This window comes from Mustela nivalis, assembly GCF_964662115.1.
Source record: "Mustela nivalis genome assembly, chromosome: 1".
In the NCBI taxonomy this organism is placed as follows: domain Eukaryota; kingdom Metazoa; phylum Chordata; class Mammalia; order Carnivora; family Mustelidae; genus Mustela; species Mustela nivalis.
Genome location: NC_139020.1, coordinates 144,239,830 through 144,262,085, shown reverse-complemented (window position 1 = coordinate 144,262,085; position 22,256 = coordinate 144,239,830). Strand labels below are relative to the sequence as shown.

The following is a 22,256-nucleotide window of genomic DNA, read 5'->3' as shown; positions in this document are numbered from 1 at the left end:
GAATATCATCAAGTTATCTGAGGCGTTCACTAATCTAACTTCACACACATACATAGTATCTCCAAACTACTGTATTTTTCATCCCCCTGAAAAGAAGAAATATTTTCAAGAGCCAACTAAAGCAGTATTAATTGTGTACTTACTTTTGTAAAGTTACCAGAGAAATCCTATCCATCAAATACAAGATCGTTTCTTAATTCTCACCCTTAGTTAGTTCCTAGAGCTAACACTCAAGGGAAGTTGGGACAATGCTCCTGTTTAAAACTTTTATATGGTAACTCTATGATTAAGTTTTTAATCATGCCAAACTACTATTTTTTCCTTTAATTAAGTAAATAAATTTTTATCTTTGTGCTACTGCTTACCAACAGCATTACCATAATGGAATTGTATTATTTTACTAGGACACTGGGTTCAGACCACAACTTTTCTGATTAATTCTACATATAAAAGTTCTGTCTGTCATAGAAAATGAGCTCGAAGATATGAGACAACATCTACTAAGCATCTTATTCAGAAGACATGTTTTAAACCCCAGAGAGAAAATCAAGTTCATAGAAAAAAGGTTCGGTCTATGCTACTATCTGAATCAGTGTGTCCCCCAACCAAATTCTTAAGTTTAAAACTAATGCCCAAAATGATGGTATTACGAGGTAGCTTTTGGGAGGTAATAAAGGTACTGTGGGCTCCATGGAATAGTACCCTTTTAAAAGTGGTCCAGAGAACTAGCTCAGCCTTTCTACCATGTAAGGACAAAGCAAAAAGGTACCAAGTATGAACCAGCAAAGGAGCCCTCACTAGAATGTGACCCTTCTGGTACCTTAATCTTGGGACTTCCCAGTCTCCAGAACTGTGAGAAATTTCTGTTGTTTGTATGTCACCTACTCTCATAGTGACTAAGCCAAATTTGAATAATATGTATATGTAAATGATTTCATTATAGAATGCCCATTCCCACCCCCCAATAAAAGGCTGGGCTAACTAATATTAAATTTAGTATGTGTAGACTAATTTCTACAAAAACAAAAGAAAAACTCAAGGAAAAGTTGGTAGCAATGCACCTGGGTAAAAATGCTGACCCACCTTATCAATACAAAAAAGGCAAACAAACAAACAAAACAAAACAAAACAAAACAAAACAAAAAAAACCAAAAACCCACCAAATAATTTTTACCTTCTTATGGGTAATATGGCCAAACAGAAATAGCTGTTCAATGAAAAGAATGTATATGAAACATCTCTTAGAACCCGAAATTTCAAAGTCAAATCACTTACCTATGTAAACTCTCTTGCTATATCTCTGCATCAGTAACAACACAAATACATGCAGTGGAATAAGGTTGATAATAAACACATAGCCACCCCAAGCAGAGACCTAGGAGTTAAGAAATGCAAAGTTAAATAACTTAAGATGTTTGCTTCAAAAAATAGGTAAGTTTTATTTGTCATGACAATCTAAATATATAAAGAAGAGACAAATACGATTCTTAACAATTTTGAGATATGCTTAAAATATTTATATAACTTAAAAAAACCTTTTTCAACTTATTTTTATTGATTATTAAAATAACACAATCCCATAAATCCAACATGATATTCTATGTTCACTGGAGAAATTAAATTAAATAAGAACACTATTTGGTCAAATTAAATAAGAACACTAAGAGCACTGTAATTTGTCAATCGGTAGTAAAAAGTCTTTTTCATGAGGGTAAAGATTCTTTGGATACAGATCATAAATTTTTAAAAGAAAAAAAAAAGGATCTTACTTCCCCCATTTTGATAATTACATTGCAAGAAGCTTGACTGAGAATAAGAACAATCAATGTTAGCACCAGCCAACAAGCGAATTACAAGGAACACTCAGATAATCTGGATATGTTTTGAGATACTCAAAATAAAAGTGCTACCTCGAGTAGAAATTACTTCCTACTAATGGATTACAAATCAAGATTCCATTTTAATATTTAGCATATATCATAAAATCAGAATACTCTATTTAATCAGAATAACTGAGTATGTTCTGGTCTAATTTTTTGTTTTTTAAAGTAAGCTATGTGTGGAAAGTGGGGCTTGAACTCCACAACCCTGAGATCAAGAGTCACATGCTCTACCGAGTCAGCCAGCCATCCCTGTTCTGGTCTAAATTAATAAAGATTCTAAAGATAAGGTTTATTCTCAACCAAGAGTATTACTTTTCTGAGTACATTCAATAGGCAATAAGCTCTTGTCAAGATAAAAATTTTAGGTGTGCACTAATAATTAAAAGCTTAAAGGAACCATTTTACCAAGTCACATTAGAAGAAATGTTAACATATATATTGTAACAATGCTACCCTTGTCTAAAATGTTTCAGGACCACTTGTAATGAACTACCCACCTTCAGTGTATAATGCATATAGGAATACCAGTTTAGTGCTTCAGTCCCATACTATTTCGCACCAAAAGCAATGTTACTCTGATTGAGCACAGGTCCTAACTGAAGGATTTCAAATTACCTTCAAAATTTAAATGTAAGCTTCAAAGAGAATGGGTACAACAGCACAGAATATGTCTTAGGCTTTAACCATTTTAAAAGGGGCATGGATAATTTGGATGCATATATTCCATGATATTTGTTTAAAAACGGGAAAAAAGCTTACCTAAAATTATCACTAATTTTCAGCATAAGATAACTACATAGGCTATGCTGTGGGAGAAAAGGCAGGAGAATGAAGAGGTAATTTTGATTCCCAATCTTAAGTAATCTATTGTAAAAAGTACACAGGTAGTTCCTAGAAAATAGGACCATTATTTAGAAAAAGTTAAACATCTGAAAAGGAAAATTTTTGTTTTTCTTGCTTCAAATATTATATTTGAGGGGTTGAATATTAGCTCTCCCACTAAAACAAAGTCCATACACACCCCAAGGACGGAGGTAGGGAAGAGGATGGCAGTAATAAATAGGAATGCATTAAGCATCCTAAAGATTTCAGGAGAAAGGAAGTAGAGAACTAGTCTAAATGAGAAGAAAATGATGACGGAGAAGAATTGGTCTAATTGCCAAATACTTGCTAGACCTCATATAGTTTCAAATTGAAATCTTACCATATAGAAATACGATAAGCAGCAGCACATTGTCCAAAAAACTGACCCAGTTTTTACAGATTTTACCTAAAACACAAACAGGCAAATGTTTATAAATGTTCCTGCTAAATAAACAAAGTTAAATATTTAGTACATTTGTACTACAAATAGCTAAAGTTATATATTTAAAGAAAGTACAATGGTTATTCAGATATTCAGATCCACTTAATATATGTATTTAGAACACTGGGCAAGAGTCAGACATTTTATAAATAGCCCTGATTTTTCTGTTGTTCTTATGCAGTTTTCAGGAAAAAAGAATCACCTTAGAAGAAAAAAAATATCATATTTTTCTATTTGCTTTACTTTCTATTTTAAAATGATTAGTATCAACAAATTGAGATTTTAACTAAATAAATTTATTCAGCAAATCTACATTTTTATATGTGATTGGTTTCCTTAGGCATAACACCTTAATCTGTAATTTTTCATCATTTGAACATATATATCTTACATACAATTCTAAATATGAGCATCCATTTTTGAAAACCTATCATCAGGAATTTTCATACACCATAAGCAAGAACAATAAGCAATAAATAATAATCTATATCCTCAAGAAATTGACAGTCCTACAATAATTTCTAGGGTATGTCAGAAAATTCTCAAAGACTCTGAATCAGAAAAAGAACCTGCAATCAATGAAAGGTTCAAAAAAATGACAAATCTCTACTGTCTAAAAAAACTAACCAAAGAAATAATTCCCAGATAAGTTTATATGCTCCTTTGAAAATAATGGTTTGGTTTAGAAAACTGACTTTTAAGTTTCAAAAGCACAAGTTCTAAATACATACTTATGCCAAGAGCAAAAATGTCATCTTTATTTAAAAAAAAAAAAAATATATATATATATATATACACATACATACACACCTGATTTCAAGGAATTTATGTTTAAAAGGACTCTGCTAGTACATTAAAACAAGCTACAGGTAACATGTAATCTTTGGGGGAACTGTAAAGCAAACACACCCCCGAGAGGAATGAAAGGAGGGGGAGAGGAAGGAAAGAGAAAACATTCCTAGTTTACAGCGCTTAAAGATATATTATCAGGCTGACTTCTATTAGAGTAATGAAAGATTGCTTTGAATTCAACATTGTAGTATATGTATGACAAAACACATCCCCTTTCCCCCACTGAAACTAGTTTCATCTATGCTAAAATGTGAATAGAGAAGGTAGTATATTAAAATACTGACATTTTAAAAGTGAAAAAAATTTCCAGGGATGATTAGAAATTATTCCTATAATAGTCAATCTCTAAAGAGTGGAGAAGTGAGATGGAACCAAGTGCTAATGCCAAAATCAGAGACCAAGAGACAAATTAGAGAGACCAAAGATGATTTTTAGAAAGGAAAACAGCTACCAGGGAAATGGGAATGAAAAGAATGTTCAGAAAGGCCTAATTCTTTTATTTTTTAAGGATTTTATTTATTTGAGGGAGAGAGAAAACAAACATGGTGGGGGGGGGGGTGGTGGTGGTAGGCAGAAGGAGCACAAAGCCTGAGGACGCAGGGCTTGATGATCCCAGGACCCTGGGATCATGACCTGAGCCACCCAGGTGTCCCAAAAAAGCCTAATTCTAAGTGAGGAGACTAGAAGAAATAGTGTTCTCAGAGGATGAGATGCTCCAGAAATAAAATGGAATCCCAAGAACGGGGACAAGAAGGCTATGGCAGGTAGATCAATAAAAAAGAAAAAAAAAATGATTCTACCTTGCGACTGAGAAAAAAAGGCTATTCAGTGACTTGAAGGTAGGGAAGACAAATGTTGGCAGGGAAAACCTGCAAATGACCATTCAGTGCTTTATATTTATGTGTCAGTTATTTTATTGCATCTTAGCTCCAAATGCATGCTTCAATACATATTCTATGATAAACAACAGAATACTTTCTAAGTATTTCTCCTTCAAAGTGAGTATGATGTTAAGGTTTCTTGGTAGAGGGTGCTGAAGGAACACTGTAGCAGAGGCTCTCCAATCATTTCAGGTGTAGGCTGGTGTTGGTGGTATGGGTGTGAGAACATCTTGTAGTGCTGACCCTGGACATGTAGCAGAACACTATCTTTATGACTCTGCAGCCTTGGTCTAGTAATAACTTTTCTGCAGTCCTCTTGACATGGTAACCAAAAGCCCTATTCAACACAGCTTCTTGCCCCTGATGGTATCTAAACTTCCAAACTTCCACTGTACACGATGCTACAGGTCACCAACTCCCCACTCCTGCCTCACTCCAGAGGGCAGCTCCAAAGCAGCTCTAGGCTGGGCTAACCATCAAACTTCTCTGGACCTAGTGGGCAGAACCACACTCTCTCTAATGAAACCTGAATCCTAAGTTTGTCCTTCCTTGACTACCTTCCCTCAGCCCTAGCATATCATATAGCATTTCCTTCTGTATTACTCTTCTATCATAGTTAATACTTTTTTTTCCTAAAACTCTCCTTATGTGATCTACTGTGACTGACTGGGCCCAGTTCTGCTACAATCTGTTACCAAAAAATACTTATAAAATATACTAAGTATAGTTCATATCCTAAAATTACTCAAACCCTAAAACCAACTGTGTAGGCTGAGAGAGAATGAGAAAAAGAATCAAACATATTCTGCTGTATTTACTAATACACACAAAACTCTGCAAGGCTATGCTGGACACACAAATTATAACTCAAGTCATGACCCAACTGGAGAGGTAAGACACAAAAGCAAGAACTAAAGTCAAAGCACAATATGACTGAGACCTTTGGTAAGTATGGACACTGAGTGGCATAAAGTCCTTATAACCTGTTGTATTACCTGTTGGTAACAGAAATACAAGTTGGGAGGATGGTATATATGACTGGGTGTTGAGGTTCAAATTTACAGTGGTAGGAAAGCAGACCTAAAGGAGTAGCTATGTTCAAAGCTAAATGAACATGTTTTGATGAACTACTAGAATTAGAAAGTAGTAGAGAAAAAGAAGTTGAGAACTCCCTAGTTTTCTACCTTGCAGCACTACAACCCATCAGGAGGGAAGAGGAAGTCCAAGAGATGGTAGGTTTGGATAGGGTTTTTTTTTTTTTTAAACTCAGTCTTTGACATGTTAATATTAAAACTCCTGAATTAGAATTCTTCAACAATGGAACTAGAAATCAGGAGGAAAAAATGCTTGGGAAATTCCCAAATATTAGGAAACTAAAAAACATGCTTCTAAAGAACCCATGGGTCAAAGAATCAAGAATTAGAAAGATACTTTAACTACATGACAATGAGAACACACCATACTAAAATATATGGAGTATAGCTAAAGCAATGATGAAAAGCATAATTTAAATTTCTATTAGAAAAACATAGCTAAAACAACTTGACTTCAACACTAAGAAGCTATAAAGGAGCAAACCAAATACAAAATAGAATAATGAAAGTCAAGAATTCAATGAAATAAAAAGCAAATACAGAGAAAAAGAAACAAAACCAGAAGGTGAATAAACTTTTAACTAAACTGACCAAGAAAAAAGATACAAATGACGAATACTAGGAATAAAAGAGGTAACATCACTAAAGACTGTACAGAAGTTCAAAGAATTATAAAGGAATATGATGAATAATTTATGCCAACGAATCAGGTCATATACATGAAATGAAAACTTTCAAAAAGAAATATTTTACCAAATTATTCATAAAGAAGCAAAATCAGAACAGAATTATATAAATAAAAATCTTCCCAGGTTCAGATGATTTCACTGGGTGAAAATAATCAACAGTTATGGAAGACACAATACAACCCTATAAAGATACTTTCAGAAAACAGAGAAGAAGGAAACACTTCCCTAACTATTTTAAGAACCCGGTATAACCCTGAGATCAAAGCCAGACAGGGGAGCCTCGATAGCTCAGTCAGTTAAGCATCTGCCTTGACCTCAGGTCATGATCCCAGGGTCCTGGGATCAAGCTCTCAGAACTGAACTCTTTTTCTCCCTCTCCTTCTGCCCCTCCCCATGCTTGTGCTCTTGTGCAAGCTTTCTCTCAAGTAAATAAATTAAAAAAATAAATTAAAAAAACAAAAAACCAAAGCCAGACAAAGACATCACAAGAAAAGAAAACTACATGTTAATAATCCCTCATGGAAACAGAAAAAAAAATTCTTAATAAAATATGAACAACACAAAACTAGCAATTAAGAAAAAAAGAATTGTGTATCATGAACAAGTGGAATTGATTCCATGAATTCAAGGCTGTTTTAACATCTGGAAAAAACAAAACAAAACAAAAAATCACCGCAGTGGTTCCCAATTGTGGACTAAGGAGAAAGTACTCCTGGCATCTAGTGTGTGGATGTAAGGGATATACTAAACACTCAGCAAAATAAGAAATAACTGCCTGTCCCCAAATGTCAACAGTATCAAAGAGAAACGTTGAATTAATATAATTAGGGACAAAAACATATGATCATCTCAACAGATACAAAAAAGCTGACAAAATCTAACACCCATTCATGATAAATAGTCTCAAATTGAAAATATAAGAAAACTTCCTTAAGCTATGGTAAAGGACATCTATAAAAAACAACTAACATCATACTTAATGGTTAAAGTCTGAATGCTTTCCCTTTAAAATCAGGGAGGAAAGGATAAAAGAATTCTCACTGCTTCTACTGAGCACTGTTAGAGGTTCCAACCAGTATAATGAGGCAAGAAAATTTCTGTTCTTAGAAAGATATTGTTAAAAAAAATAAAATGACAAGCTACAGACTGGGAACAAATGTTTACAAAACATACATCTGATAGAAAACTTGTTTCCAAAATATATAAAGAACTCTTATAACTCAATAATAAAAAAAACAACCCAAGCAAAACACAGGCAAAAGGTCTGAAGAGACATTTCAAAGAAAAATCAGAATGCGAAATAAGCACATGAAAAGATGCTCAATGTTACTCACTGGAGAAAAGCAAATTAAAACCATGAGATACCACTACATACCTACTCGAATGTCTGAAATTTAAAAATCTGAACATATAACATGCTGGTAAAAGCAGAGTAAATGCAATGCCTCATACTTTGGTGGAAGGAATGAAAAATAACACAGCCACTCTGGAAAACTGTTTTGGCAGCTGTTTATAAAATTAAACATGTACTTATATTACAAACCAGCAACCCCCCACACACCTAGGCATCGGTCCAAAAGGAATACTAATATATGCTCATATGCAGAACTGTATGCAAATACTTATAGCTACTACATCATAAATGCCAAAAATTGGGAAAAATAAGCAACAGTATAACCATATAGTACACCCATACTACTTAGCAATAAAAAGCAACAAACTACTAACAAATGCAAAAACATGGATGACTCTCAAAAGTCTTATGCTAAGTGAAGTAAGCCATGCATAAAGAACCACCTTTTACTGCATGTTTCTACAATTTGGCATTATGGAAAACAAACTCCCAAAAATATGTAGATAGAAATCAGATCTGCGGTTGCAAGAAATATGGATTAAGGAGAGGACTGACTATAAAGGCAGAGGATAAAACCATTAAAAAAAAAAATTCTATAGGAGGCAACAATATGTACTGTTCCCAGTACTATTTCATCTGCATCAGCTCTGTTGTTGGTGAGTGCTAACACAGAGGTAAAAACAAACGTACTCATCAATTACCGTGTAATGCTTTACACATTAACTCATTTAAACCATATAACGTAGATGCTATTATTATTTCCATTTTATAGCTGATTTAATAAACATAGGGGTGTAACTCCTAGTGATAAGAACTTAAATCCAGGAAAGAGGAAACCAAACCATGGCAGTTTGGCTCCAAAGACTCTACTCTTAAGTACTTGATCCTGACCACAAAAAAAAAAAAAAAAAAAATTTAGAAACTATTAGGACACGAATCTAAGAGCATATTCAAAAATGTTTGGAAATGGTGCTTTGAAAACAGAGTACTTCCTTTAAAAAATTCTGACAAAACTTGTAAGAGACATTAAGCAGTTTAAAAAAAAACATACCAAATGAAGAATGAGTAGACAACTTACATTTACATTTTAGAGATTAGACATAAAATGTTTTCAACTTCATGTCATTTGGTTACCAAAAAACTTCTCACAGTAGTCAGAGCTGTTATTCTGTTTACTTTCAATTGATAAAGATCGAATTTGACATAAATGTAATTAATAAACTCTGTAACTAAATGTAACTAAAACGTTTTTTATATTTTATTTGTAAGAAAAGTGAATGAGAGTAAAACAATTTGCCCCAAGTAAGAAAATGAGTTCTTATGTAAGAACTCCTAACCAACTCATTTCAAATACTGGAGCTGCTTCTACTTTAAACCTATTTTAAATATGTTGCTTGAAAAAACAGAACAAAGGAAAACCTCGCATACTCCTTAGTGAGTATGCTTTATCATTCTGTCACATTATCATTCTTGTTTTCTCTTTAAGATTTTATTTAATTATTTATTTGTCAGAGAGAAAGAGAGATAGAGAACACACAAGCAGGGAGAGATAGAGAAGCAGGCTCCCAGGACCCTGGGATCATGACCTGAGCGGAAGGCAGTGGCTTAACCCACTGAGCCACCCAGGTGTCCCTCACACTATCATTCTTAAAAGCAATAGGATACTCATAATTGCCCCTACCAGCTCATCAACTTCATTTAACTCGGTATAATCAACATATAAAACAGCACCGGTTCCACACTGTTCTACAAAAGTATCTGTTGAATTAATAAAACAAAATTAAGCCACTTAAAAAGAATACTGTAATGGAGAACCTGATGCAAAATTCATATGGAAATACAAAGGACCCTAAATGTCCTAACAAAAATTATTAGTGTATAAAAGTGTTAACTTTGAATTGTAATTCCAAATTTATTTTTCTACATACTTTAGGAGACTAATACAACTAAAAGAATTCTTAGTTTATGTCTTTGCACACACAATGTATAAAAATCTAATTTTGTGACAAAAGGGGTAGGAAGAGAGTTGTAAGGAGATTTTTTATATGCTACTGAAGACAAGCTAGTATAAATTGAAATAAGAGTATTATAATATTAGAATGATAAATGTAATTCCCATGGTAACCACAAAGAAAACAGCAATATAATATATAGCAAAAGGAAATGAAAAAGACATTTAAACATTTCACTACAAAAAAAAAAAAAAAAAACACCCCACAAAAGACAGTAATTAGGGACAGAGATGCTAGTAGGCATGTAAAAAATAAATAGCAAAATGATAGAAATAAGATCTTTATCAGGAAGCACTTTAAATGTAAATGGCCAAAGAAAAACACTACAAGTAAACCTACTGAACAGTTATCACCTATGAACACTGATGCAAAAATCCTCAACAGAATACTAAAAAACAAATTCAGCAGTAAGAATGTCAAGTATGAGTATAGAAAAACACGTTTAAACATGCAAAGACTTGAGGAATACTGTATTTTGAAACATTCCTAAGGCATGTACCAGAAGAATACCTTGGTCCAACTGAGAAATATATATAAAAAAATATTTTAAGGGGCATCTGGGTGGCTTAGTCCATTGAGCAACTGATCTCATGATCTTATGGGTGGTGGGACTGGGCCACACTGGACTCTGCTCAGTGGGGAGTCTTCCTGAAGATTCTCTCCCTCTGCCCATCCCCCAACAAGCACTTGTGCACACGTACTCTAAATCTTGAAAAATATTTTTTAAAATATCAATATACAAAATGTGTTAATACACACTTAATAACATTTTGTTAATATACAACATAAAACATAAGAGCCATTTATGGAAAAGTCCACAGCAAACATAATGCTGAAAGGCTGAAGTTTTTCCTGAAAGATCAGGAGGACAAGGCCCACTTTTGCACTTCCAGTCAACATAGTACAGTTGGCCCTTGAACAATGCAGGGGGGTTAGGGGCACTGATCCCCATACAGTTGCAAATTTGCATACAACTTTTGATCCTAAAAAACTTAACTACTACAGTCTACCATGGACTGGAACCTTACCCCGAACATAATCAGCTGATTGACACATACTTTAATATGTTACATGTTTTTACAATGTATTCTTACAATAAAGCCAAAAAAGTATTTTAAAAATAACAAGGAAAATACATTTATATGCTGTACTGTATCTCTTGGAAAAAAAAAAAATCCACATAAGTGAATCCGCACAATTCAAACCTGTGTTGTTCAACGGTCAACTGTACTTGAAGTTTTAGTCAGAGCAGTCAAGACAAGAAAAGGCATCCAAATTAGAAAGAAGTGAAATGATTCCTATTTGCACACAATATGATTTTATATGTAGAAAATCTTAGATTACACACATACACAAGCAGTCAGACCCGATAAATGAATTTGGCTAAGTAAGCAGGATACAAAGTCAATATACAAATAGCAGTTGTATTTCTATACCAACAATGAACAATCTGAAAAGGAAATTACTGAAAAAATTCAATTTCAATAGCATCAAGAATAAGAATCTTACAAATTAACAATAAAAGACTTCTAACAATGAAAACTCTAGAACACTGCTATACAAAATTAAAGACATAAATGGACACAGCCCATGTTCATTCATGAATTGAAAGACAGTATTAAGATAACAATACTGCTCAAAGTGATCTACAAAGTTGATGTACTCAGATTCAAAATCCCAATGATGTTTTTTGCAGAAGTAAAAAACCCATTCCATAATTCATACAGCATCTCAAAAGACCCCTGATAACCAAAAATATCTTGAAAAAAGTTCAAGCTAGAGAAAACATACTTCCTGATTTTCAACCAGGGTGCCAAGACCATTCAATGGGGAAAGGATAATCTTCAATAAATGGTGCTGGGAAAGCTGGACATCTGTGCAAAATAATGAAGTTGAGCCCTTACCTAACACTATATATAAGATTGACTCAAAAAGATCTAAATGTAAGACCTAAAACTCCTATAAGAAAACATAGGGCAAAAAGCTTCATCACATTAAATTTGCAATGATTTCTCAGATAAGACACCAAAAGCAAAGCAGCAAAAGACAAGACACACAAATTGGACTTCATGGAAAATTATAAACTGTCAAGACAATATAATAAAAAGGCAACTCATGGAATGAGAGAAAATATTCAGAAGTGATGTATCTAATAATGGATTCATATTGAGAATATATAGAGAACTCCTAAAACTGATCAACAGCAACAAGAAAAATCTGATTCAAAAATGGGCAAAGGACTTGAATAAACATTTCTCCAGATATACAAATAACCACAAGCAAAGATGCTCAACATCATTAGGTACCAGGAAAGTGCAAACCAAAACTACAATGAGATACTATCTCATACCCCTTAAAATAGCTACTATCAAAAAAAAAAAAAAAAAAGGAATTAGAAAAAGAAAATAACAGGTGTTGATAAGGATGTGAGAAAAACTGGAACCCTGGTGTACTGCTGATGGGAATGTAAATTGATACAGTGGCTATGGAGAACAGAAAGGTAGTTCTTAAAAAAATAGAAAGCAGCATTATCACATGATCTGGCATTGAACTTCTGGGTAGGTACTGCAAAGAAATGCAAACAGTATCTCACAGATATCTGTACACCTATGTTCATAGCAACGTCATTCCCAATTGTTAAGATATAAAAGCAACCCATGTGTCCATCAACTGATGAATGGATAAACAAAATGTGGTATCTAAACAAAGTAGAATGTTATTCTGCCTTAAAAAGGAAGGAAATTCTGACATATGCTTACAACATGTATGAACCTTGAGGACATGATATTACGCTAAGTGAAATAAGCCAATGACAAAAAGACAAAAACTGTATGATTGCACTTATGTGAGATACTCAGGGTAATCAAAATGAAAGAGACCAAAAGTAGAATGGTGATTGTCCCAGACAGGGGTGGGAAGAACGGGGAGTTACTGTTTAATGGATTATAGTTTAAAGTTTCCTAAGGTGAAAAGTTACAGAGATGGATAGTAATAGTGGTGAATGTATTTAAGGTACTTATAAGCGGTTAAATTTTATGTGTATTTTACCATAATAAAAACAAGAGTTACGACCTCATACCAATAGGGGATATATTAAAAACACACAAACACAGAAAAAAGTATTGGCAAGGATTTAGAGAAATTATAACCTTCCTAAATTGTTGGTAGGAATGCTCTGCACATGGTACAACCACTGAGGGAAACAGTCTTCAGGTTTCTCAAAAAGTTACACAGAGTTACCATGTGAACCAAACAATTCTACTCTTCGATATGTACTAAAGAGAAATGAAAACATACATCCACACAAAAACTTGTACACAATGTTGTTAGCACCATTATTCATAATAATCAATATGTGAGAACAACTCAACTGTCCCAACAACTGATGGCTTAAAATAAAATAAAATAAAATGCATCATTCAGCCATTAAAAGGAATGAATTATTGACACATGTGAGCAACATGAATGATAATGCTAAGTAAATGGAAGCTATATATAAAAGGTCACATATTTTACGTGGGTTTTACTTATATGAAAAATCTAGAACTGGTTAAGTTTATAGGGGCAGAAATTAAATTGATGGAGGGAAGGGGGAATTGGGAAAATACAGAGTTTCTTCCGGGGTAATAAAGTATTCTGTAAATAAGTAAAAGATATGAAAAAACACTAACTATAAGTTACTTTAAAATGGATGAAATAGTGATTTTTTTGTTTTATGAGTTTTGTCTCAATTTTCAAAAGTTAAATTCTTAAAATTTTGAAAGGTAATTAAGATACCAGCTAAGGCACGCTTGCTATGGTTCAGACTCATGATATGTTAAAAAACAACAAAAAGCAAAAAACTAAGAAATACAATGGCACGTGGGTGGCTCAGTTGGTTGAGCAACTGACTCTGGATTTCGACTCAAGTCATAATTTCAGGGTCGGTAGTGAGATCAAGTCCCATGTCAGGCTCTGCACTGGGTGTGGAACCTGCTCAAGATTCTCTCTCCCTCTGCCCCTCCCAACCTCTGCATGCACATGCTCTCTCCAAAAAATTAAAAAATAAAATATAAAGCTATACTGACAATACCACTTTTGTGTTTTTCTTTTCACTTCTGTGTTTCTTAAAAATATAAAGAAATTAAAGAAGTGATAAAATGCAAATGGTAATAATATCTGGGTGATGGTTTCTGTACATTATTTTTCTGTTTCCAAATTTCTAACAAATAGGATATATTATTTTTTCTTTTTTTTAAGATTAATGTATTTGAGAGAGAGAGAGGGTGCACGTGGTGAGGGGAGGGGTAGAAGGAAAGAGATTCTTAAGCTAACTCTACAATGAGTGCAGAGCCCGATGCAGGGGTCAATCCCACATCCTAAAGATCACCACCTGAGCCAAAACCAAGAGTCAGAAGCTTAACCAATTATGCCACCCAGGCACTCCAGGATGTATTATTTTTTAAATTATAAAATGTTTCAAATATATAGAAGTATAAAGAACAGACTTCTAAATGAGAATACTTATTTGCTTCAGAGGATTGTATTAAAAATTTTAACATAGTTGAACATCCCTTAAAACTCCTTCCTCAAAAATCACTTACTCACACTATATTGAGAACAACCACTACCATGAAGTTGATGTACATGATGGATATATACGCTATATTTTTACTCACAGCATATGGTATGATTTGTACTGTTTAAAATTTAAATAAAGATATCATACTGTACATACTGCACCTCAACTTATTTTTCCACTTGGCTTTATATTATAAAGATCTATCAACATTCATACATACTTTGAAAATTGTAAAGATTATATGTTAAAAGGCCTCAAACAGATGTTCCAAATTTAGTGTTTTTTCCTCTTATGCACAAAATTAAGACTATGTTTTTAAACAGTTTTGGATGAATATAGCAGCATTAGCAGCATCCTACTGCTTGTCATCATATTCATCTCCATGGGTGTTTTCTTCTGAAATTTGGAATCAAGCAACCATCTACATTGTTGACTAAAACATTCTCCCCTGAAATTTCAAAGTAAACATTTCCAAAAGCTAAGTAATTTTAAAAGATGTAATTATTAAAGAGAAAAATAATGTTTCCATTCACCTAGATACCTAAAAATATACTTAACACATAAAAAAGTATTCACATGTAAAATTTTTGGCCGTTTTCAACACTGAAAGAGTATGAGCAGAGGCTACACGTAAAATAAAAAACAAACGCAAGCTTTAAGTTGAAGCCAGTATTAAGTAACATTCTTTTAAGTGTTAAAAAGAACATTAAGTTTAGGTAATTTGGCAACATACTTCTGGTTTCTGGTTCCAAATATAAGGAATCATTCTATCCTAACAGAAAGTAAAAACCTGAACAGACTGAAAAATCAACAACTCTTCCTGGATTTGTGAGAAAATGAAAAAGGACAAATTGCTGCCCTCAAGATTAGAGATATCATGCAAACACAGTGTCACATCAATGGAACTGATATGGGAAACAGTGGGAGACACAGCACATAGGAAAACCTGAACTGTCTGAGGAAAGGCTGGAAGCTCAGTGTGGAAACTTAAAAAGTTCAGAGTGAACCCATTCGTACAAAGGCCCCCAAAATTCTGTGGGGTTTGCCTCCAGGAGCTCCATCAGGTTCTTCAAGTAAATATAAGAAACAAATCCCCTTTCCAGTACAAGGAAAGGAAAGGAACCATTATGAAATACATCTGAACATTCTGTTCTTAACAAGGCCTGTCCTTGGAGAACTTATGTGGGGGAGGGGAAATATCCAACTCCAGTCAGCTCCAGCCAACCCTACCTACTTAAGTAAAGCAGAGGGGAGGAGGGCAACACACAAAGTTCACAATCCTACTTACTAAAAGACTCAGACCTAATCATACAAGTACAGAATGCTTTCCCTTTCCATACCCCTTAACTCTTATTCATCACTATTCCTTTTACCTAGTACATCAGGAAAAGAAAGAATGAATAGAGTATTTGAAACAATAATGACAGAGAATTCCCCAAACTAATGTCAGACACCAAACCAGAGATCCAGGAAACTCAAGCACTAAAGAAAAAAGGCCCAAAATCCAACTACCCTGTACCAGGCACATCTCTGTCAAATTACAGAAAATTTTAAAAAATTCTGAAAAAAGCCAGAAGACACATTACCTAGAGGGACAAAAATTACATGACGCCTAGTCAGAAACCAACCAAGCAAGTAAGAATAGAACAGAATCAGTACTGAGAGAGAAAAACACCAACCCAGAATTCTGTACCCTGTGAAATTATCCTTCAAAATTTAAGGAGAAATAAGGACTTTTACAGACAGACAAAAATTGAGAGAATTTGTTGACTGTACGCCTGCCTTGCAATAAACATTAAAAGTTCTTAGAAGAAAATAACACAGATCAGAAAACTGAGATCTGCATAAAGAAAGGAAGAGCACTGAAGATGGAATAAGTTAAAAAATAAAAACTACTTCAGGGTGTCCGGGTGCTGGCTCAGCTGGTTAATGCATCTGCGTTCATCCTGATCCCAGGACCCTGAGATGGAGCCCATCATCCGCCTCCCTGCTCAGTGGGGAGTCTGCTTCTTCTTCTCCCTCTGCCTCTCCCCATTGCTCATGCTATCTCTCTCTCTCTCTAATAAAATCTTGAAAAACCACAACTATTTATTCCTAATTGATCTAACACATAAGTTTTTTTAAAATAATACCCACTACGTATTCTATTATGCATGCTAATCATAAATATATATGATTACATATGCATGAAACGAATGACAGCAATGATACAGGGAATAAGACGAAGGAATTAGGATTATTTTGTTATTATAAAGTACACTACCTGTGAAATGGTACAGTGTTCTTTGAAAGGTGACTTGGAATAGTTGTAAATGTATGCTGCAAACTCTAGGACAACCACTAAAACAGTAAAAAACAAAACAAAAACTGACAAGCTAAGAAAGGAGAGAAAATAGAATCCTATAAAATGTTCACTTAAAACTATAAGAGGCATAGAAAGAGTGAAGGGCAAAAAAAGAAACAAAGAGCAGGGTAACAAAAAGAAAACAGGAAGACATATAGTATAAATATTAATCCAACAATATCAATAACCACTTTGCATGCCAATAGTCTAAATGTACCCATTAAAAAACAAATTGACAGGATGGATCAAAAAACAAGACCCAAATTTTTGTTGTCTGCAAGAAACCTAGTTTAAACATAAAGATACATAAAGATTAAAAATGAATAGATGGCAAAAATATATATACACCATGCTAACACTAATTGAAAGAAAGCAGGAGTAGCTATATTAATTTCAGATCAGACTTCAAAGCAAGTAAAGTTATCAGGGATAAGAAAGGCATTACATAATTATACATAATGACAAAGGGATTAATTTCTCCAAGAAGAAATAACAACCCTTAAAGTCTATACAACTAACAACAGAGCATCAAATTAAGCAAGGAAAAAATTGATCGAAATGCAAGGAGAAATAGATGAATCTACCATCTTTGGAGACTTCAAAACCTCTCTCTCAGAAGCAGAAAGAAGCAACAGCTAGATAATGAGTAGGTGAACTCAAAATCATCCAAACACTAGGTATCCTGGATCTACAAACTACTTCATCCACAACCAGGAAAATAATACATTCTTCTCAAGGCCACATACATGGAACATTCATCAAAATATACCACATTCTCGGCCATAAAATAACATCTGAACAAATTTAAAGAATTGAAGTCAAATAATGTGCATTCTTAGCTCACAAAGGAATCAAACCAAAATATTAGTAACAGAAAGATAACTAAAAACTGGGATCAAAGAACATACTTCTAAATAACACACAGGTCAAAGATTAATTCCCAAGAAAAGATTAAAAACATTACCTAAATAAAAATAAAAACACAATTTATTAAAATTTGTGCCATACAGAAAAAGTAGTGCTTATAGGGAAATTTATAGCACTGAATGCATATATTAAAAAAGAAGGATCTAAATTAGTAACCTAAGTTTCTACCTTAGGAAACTAGAAGAAAAAAAAAAAAGAGGACAATTTAAATCTAAGCGAAGTAGAAGAAAAAAGAATTACAGGGCACAAGCATGTACGGCAAAGGCAAGAGTAACAGCAGCGCCGTCCCATCCGACAGCCAGGCCCGGGAGAAGTTAGCACTCTACGTATATGAATATCTGCTCCATGTAGGAGCTCAGAAATCGGCCCAAACATTTTTATCAGAGATAAGATGGGAAAAAAACATCACATTGGGGGAACCACCAGGATTCTTACATTCTTGGTGGTGTGTATTTTGGGATCTCTACTGTGCAGCTCCAGAAAGACGGGAAACATGTGAACATTCACTGGACTGGGAGCTGCTGAAGCAAAAGCCTTCCATGATTATAGTGCTGCAGCAGCTCCTAGTCCAGTGCTAGGAAACATTCCCCCAGGAGATGGCATGCCAGTAGGTCCTGTACCACCAGGGTTCTTTCAGCCTTTTATGTCACCTCGGTATCCTGGAGGTCCAAGGCCCCCGTTGAGAATACCTAACCAGGCACTTGGAGGTGTCCCAGGAAGTCAGCCATTACTTCCAAGTGGAATGGACCCAACTCGACAACAAGGGCATCCAAATATGGGTGGGCCAATGCAGAGAATGACTCCTCCAAGAGGAATGGTGCCCTTAGGACCACAGAACTATGGAGGTGCAATGAGACCCCCCCTGAATGCTTTAGGTGGCCCCGGAATGCCTGGAATGAACATGGGTCCAGGTGGTGGTAGACCTTGGCCAAACCCAACAAATGCCAATTCAATACCATACTCTTCAGCATCTCCTGGGAATTACGTAGGTCCTCCAGGAGGTGGAGGGCCACCAGGAACACCCATCATGCCTAGTCCAGCAGATTCAACCAACTCTGGAGACAACATGTATACTTAAATGAATGCAGTACCTCCTGGACCTAACAGGCCTAATTTTCCAATGGGCCCCAGGTCAGATGGTCCCATGGGTGGATTAGGAGGAATGGAGTCACATCACATGAATGGCTCTTTAGGTTCAGGAGATATGGACAGTATTTCCAAGAATTCTCCCAATAATATGAGCCTAAGTAATCAACCTGGCACTCCAAGGGATGATGGCGAAATGGGGGGAAATTTCTTAAATCCTTTTCAGAGTGAGAGTTACTCCCCTAGCATGACAATGAGTGTGTGATCCATTACCAAGTCTCCTCATGAAAACCACAGTGAGTCAGCCCTTCACAGAACTACTACGGAAGAAAATTATTCATCACAGTGTACAGTTAAACAAAGGAATCTCAGTCACACCAAACCAACCTTTTTATTTCCTGCTCTCTCCCCTATTTTTTGAAGAAAGCGGGTCCAAACGTGATTCAAACAACTGTACAGAGCGGCATATTAGAATTGCCCTAAACTGAACTGCAAATAATTATCTGTGTATGTGTATGTGTGGGAAAAAGAATGTATTGCATATGTGTATGTTATATGGACATATGCACATACATACATTGGCCCACAGGACATTGTAAAATATTATTACATGACATCTTAAGTAGAAATAAGTAGGGACTTTTATTCCATCCTTTTTTTCACATTTACATTTTAATTATTAAAAGTTGCTCCTGCCCCTCCCTGAAAAAAAAAAAAAAAAAGAATTACAAAGAAAATCAATAAAACTGAAAATAATAGAGATAAATTGATGAAAAGAAAAACTGGTTCTTTGGAAGATCAACAAAATTAATTAGACTCTAGACAAAGAAAAGAAAGAGGACATAAATTACTATTAGAAATGAAAGAAGTAATATTACTACAGATCCCATGGACAGTTTATTAAAAGGATAATAAGGCAACACTAGGAACCTTATGTCCACAAATCTGATAACCTAAATGAAATGGACCAAATCCTTTTAAGACAAAATCTTCCAAAACTCAGACGAGACAATCTAAACAAACCTATATCTATTAAATAAATTTACCCCATAATTAATAATAACCTTCCAAAACAGAAAGCACCAGGCCAAGATGGGTTCACTGGTAAATTCTACCAAACATTTAAGGAAGAAATTATACCAATTCTCTATAATCTTTCAGAAAATAGAAATGAATACTTTCCTAATTCATTCTATGAGACCAGTATTACCCTAATATCAAAACCAGGCAAAGGCATTGTAAAAGAACTACAGACCAATATATATTATGAACATAAATGTAAAAATCCTCAACAAAATAAAAGCAAATCAAATCCAGCAATGTATTATAAAAATTAGGTCATGACCAAGTGAGATTTATCTCTGGTATGAAAAGCGGGTTTAACATCTGAAAATTAATTAATGTATCACATAAAAAAAGGGGGGGGGATTACCAATAAATACAGAAAAAACACTTGACACAATCCATCCACTCCTGATAAAATCTATCAACAAGCTAATAATAGAGTGGAGCTTTCTCAAGTTGATAACTATCTACCAAAAATCTACAGCTAACATCATACTGAATGTTGAGAGCCTCAAAGCATTCTCACTAAGATCAAGAACAAAGCAAGGATGTCCCCTCTCACCATTCCTTTTGAACATCATGCTGGAAGCACTAGCTAATAATACAAAAAGACAATAAAAGGTATATAGATTGGGAAGAAATAACTTGGCAACAGGAAAATGATGCTAGTTTTGAAAAAGAACTCAAAATCCCAAGCCATTAAATCACATTTCAACTTTCCTAAGTATCTTTGACCCTTTTCCCCACTCAAAAAGAAACAAACAAAATCGCTAGGTGGCTTTTTGATAGCCTCATTTTTGGAGTTATGGCATATAAAGTCAGGATACATTATCATCATCTATGAAACAGGTATAACAGAATTGTTGTAAATGGATCATATACACATGGGCAGCAGGGAGAGGGAGAGTGCGCACAGGAGCAGTACATGACATTTTATAATTTTATTCATTATTAAGTTTACTATGAACAGTAACAGATCCCTGAATGGGAACTATAATTGATAAAGGAAAAATATGTACAACCTACAGCATCTCCATACAAAGTTCATGAATATTAAATGGAAGTAAAACATTGTAACTTACCCACAAGTAGTATGTGAACTGAAGTGCAAAAATAGCAATGCCTTCATTATCAAAGGAGCCAGCTACTGACCGAGAAATATAACCTGGTACAATAGCAATAAAACAAGCAGCTAAAAGTCCTGCTCCTTGGTTCCAAAGTTCTCTGGTAAGCAGGAAAGTAGATATAGATGTAAGGCCGCTAAAAGTCGGTGCAAGGAACACACATACATCTCTTATATGAACAGTTATGTTCAATGTATTTAAAATCCAATGTATAAGGCCAGCTGTTATCATCAACCCTGGGTAAACCTAGGAAGATAAAAATGGAAAATTTAATTACATATAAAATAAGGTAGCTCAAAACACTAGCATGAGTTCTTTTATTTTTTCACTTTTTTTTTTTTTTTACAGTAAAAAGTTTGAGGATAAGGTCTCAAAACAGTTTGCCTTCTTCACCACTCTCCTAAACTACAAAATTAAACCTTCTTTTATATTGGATACAAAGGAAAAGCTCATATATGAAGCAATAGATATTTAAATAAAAGAAGATCAGACAGAATGCATCATTAAAAATGAAAATGTTTAGAAATGGAAAACTGTAGGCAAGTTTCTTGTTAATTCTACGAACTCTTTTGTCACTATACAACAGGGTCTTCGTCTAACTTGCTCTTAAGTTTGGGGTTTTAACATTTTTTTGCCCACACTTTTATATATGTAAGGGAATGAGAAAAAAAAAAAAAGATAAGTATGTGCAATATTACATATGTATCTTCCCTCCTTTCAAAGCAAGATTTGGGATGTAAACAACTCTAGCTAGGAAGAAAAAACCTAGTCAGCTGATGAATTCAAAGAAATATTTTGGGCCTCTTGGAAGGTTGAATATTTTTATACCACTGAAGGTACTTAAGGATGGAAGAGAATAATAATAAAATAGAAGAGGCCAGTTAACAGTTACACTCCTTACCCTCATCCTAAAAGAGGAAGAAGAAACATTAGGAGGATTCAGAGAAAAACAAGTAGGATATTAGTTTTGAGCTATTCACAGGTGATTAAAATGTGTAATTACATTTCCATCCTTATCTAAATCCTAAAAGATTCTTTCCTTTCTCCATCACAGAACTACAAAAAAAGTTATAAATTT

At 34.4% G+C, this 22,256-nt stretch overlaps 1 protein-coding gene and 1 pseudogene across 2 annotated transcripts in view; one reads left to right on the top strand and one right to left on the bottom strand.

Moving 5' to 3' along the window:
- The window catches only part of STT3B (STT3 oligosaccharyltransferase complex catalytic subunit B), a 98,299-nt gene that overhangs the window by 31,067 nt on the left and 44,976 nt on the right, over positions 1 to 22,256 (bottom strand). Inside the window, exons 3-5 of the mRNA XM_082724167.1 lie at positions 21,137 to 21,424; positions 3,088 to 3,153; positions 1,276 to 1,375 (exon numbers count right to left, since the gene is read on the bottom strand). Coding sequence (XP_082580293.1) covers positions 1,276 to 1,375; positions 3,088 to 3,153; positions 21,137 to 21,424 — 454 coding nt within the window. The remainder of the gene's footprint in view (positions 1 to 1,275; positions 1,376 to 3,087; positions 3,154 to 21,136; positions 21,425 to 22,256) is intronic.
- LOC309861385 (single-stranded DNA-binding protein 2 pseudogene) lies at positions 18,151 to 19,386 on the top strand (annotated as a pseudogene). Its single transcript has one exon. The product of its transcript is annotated as a single-stranded DNA-binding protein 2 pseudogene (transcript).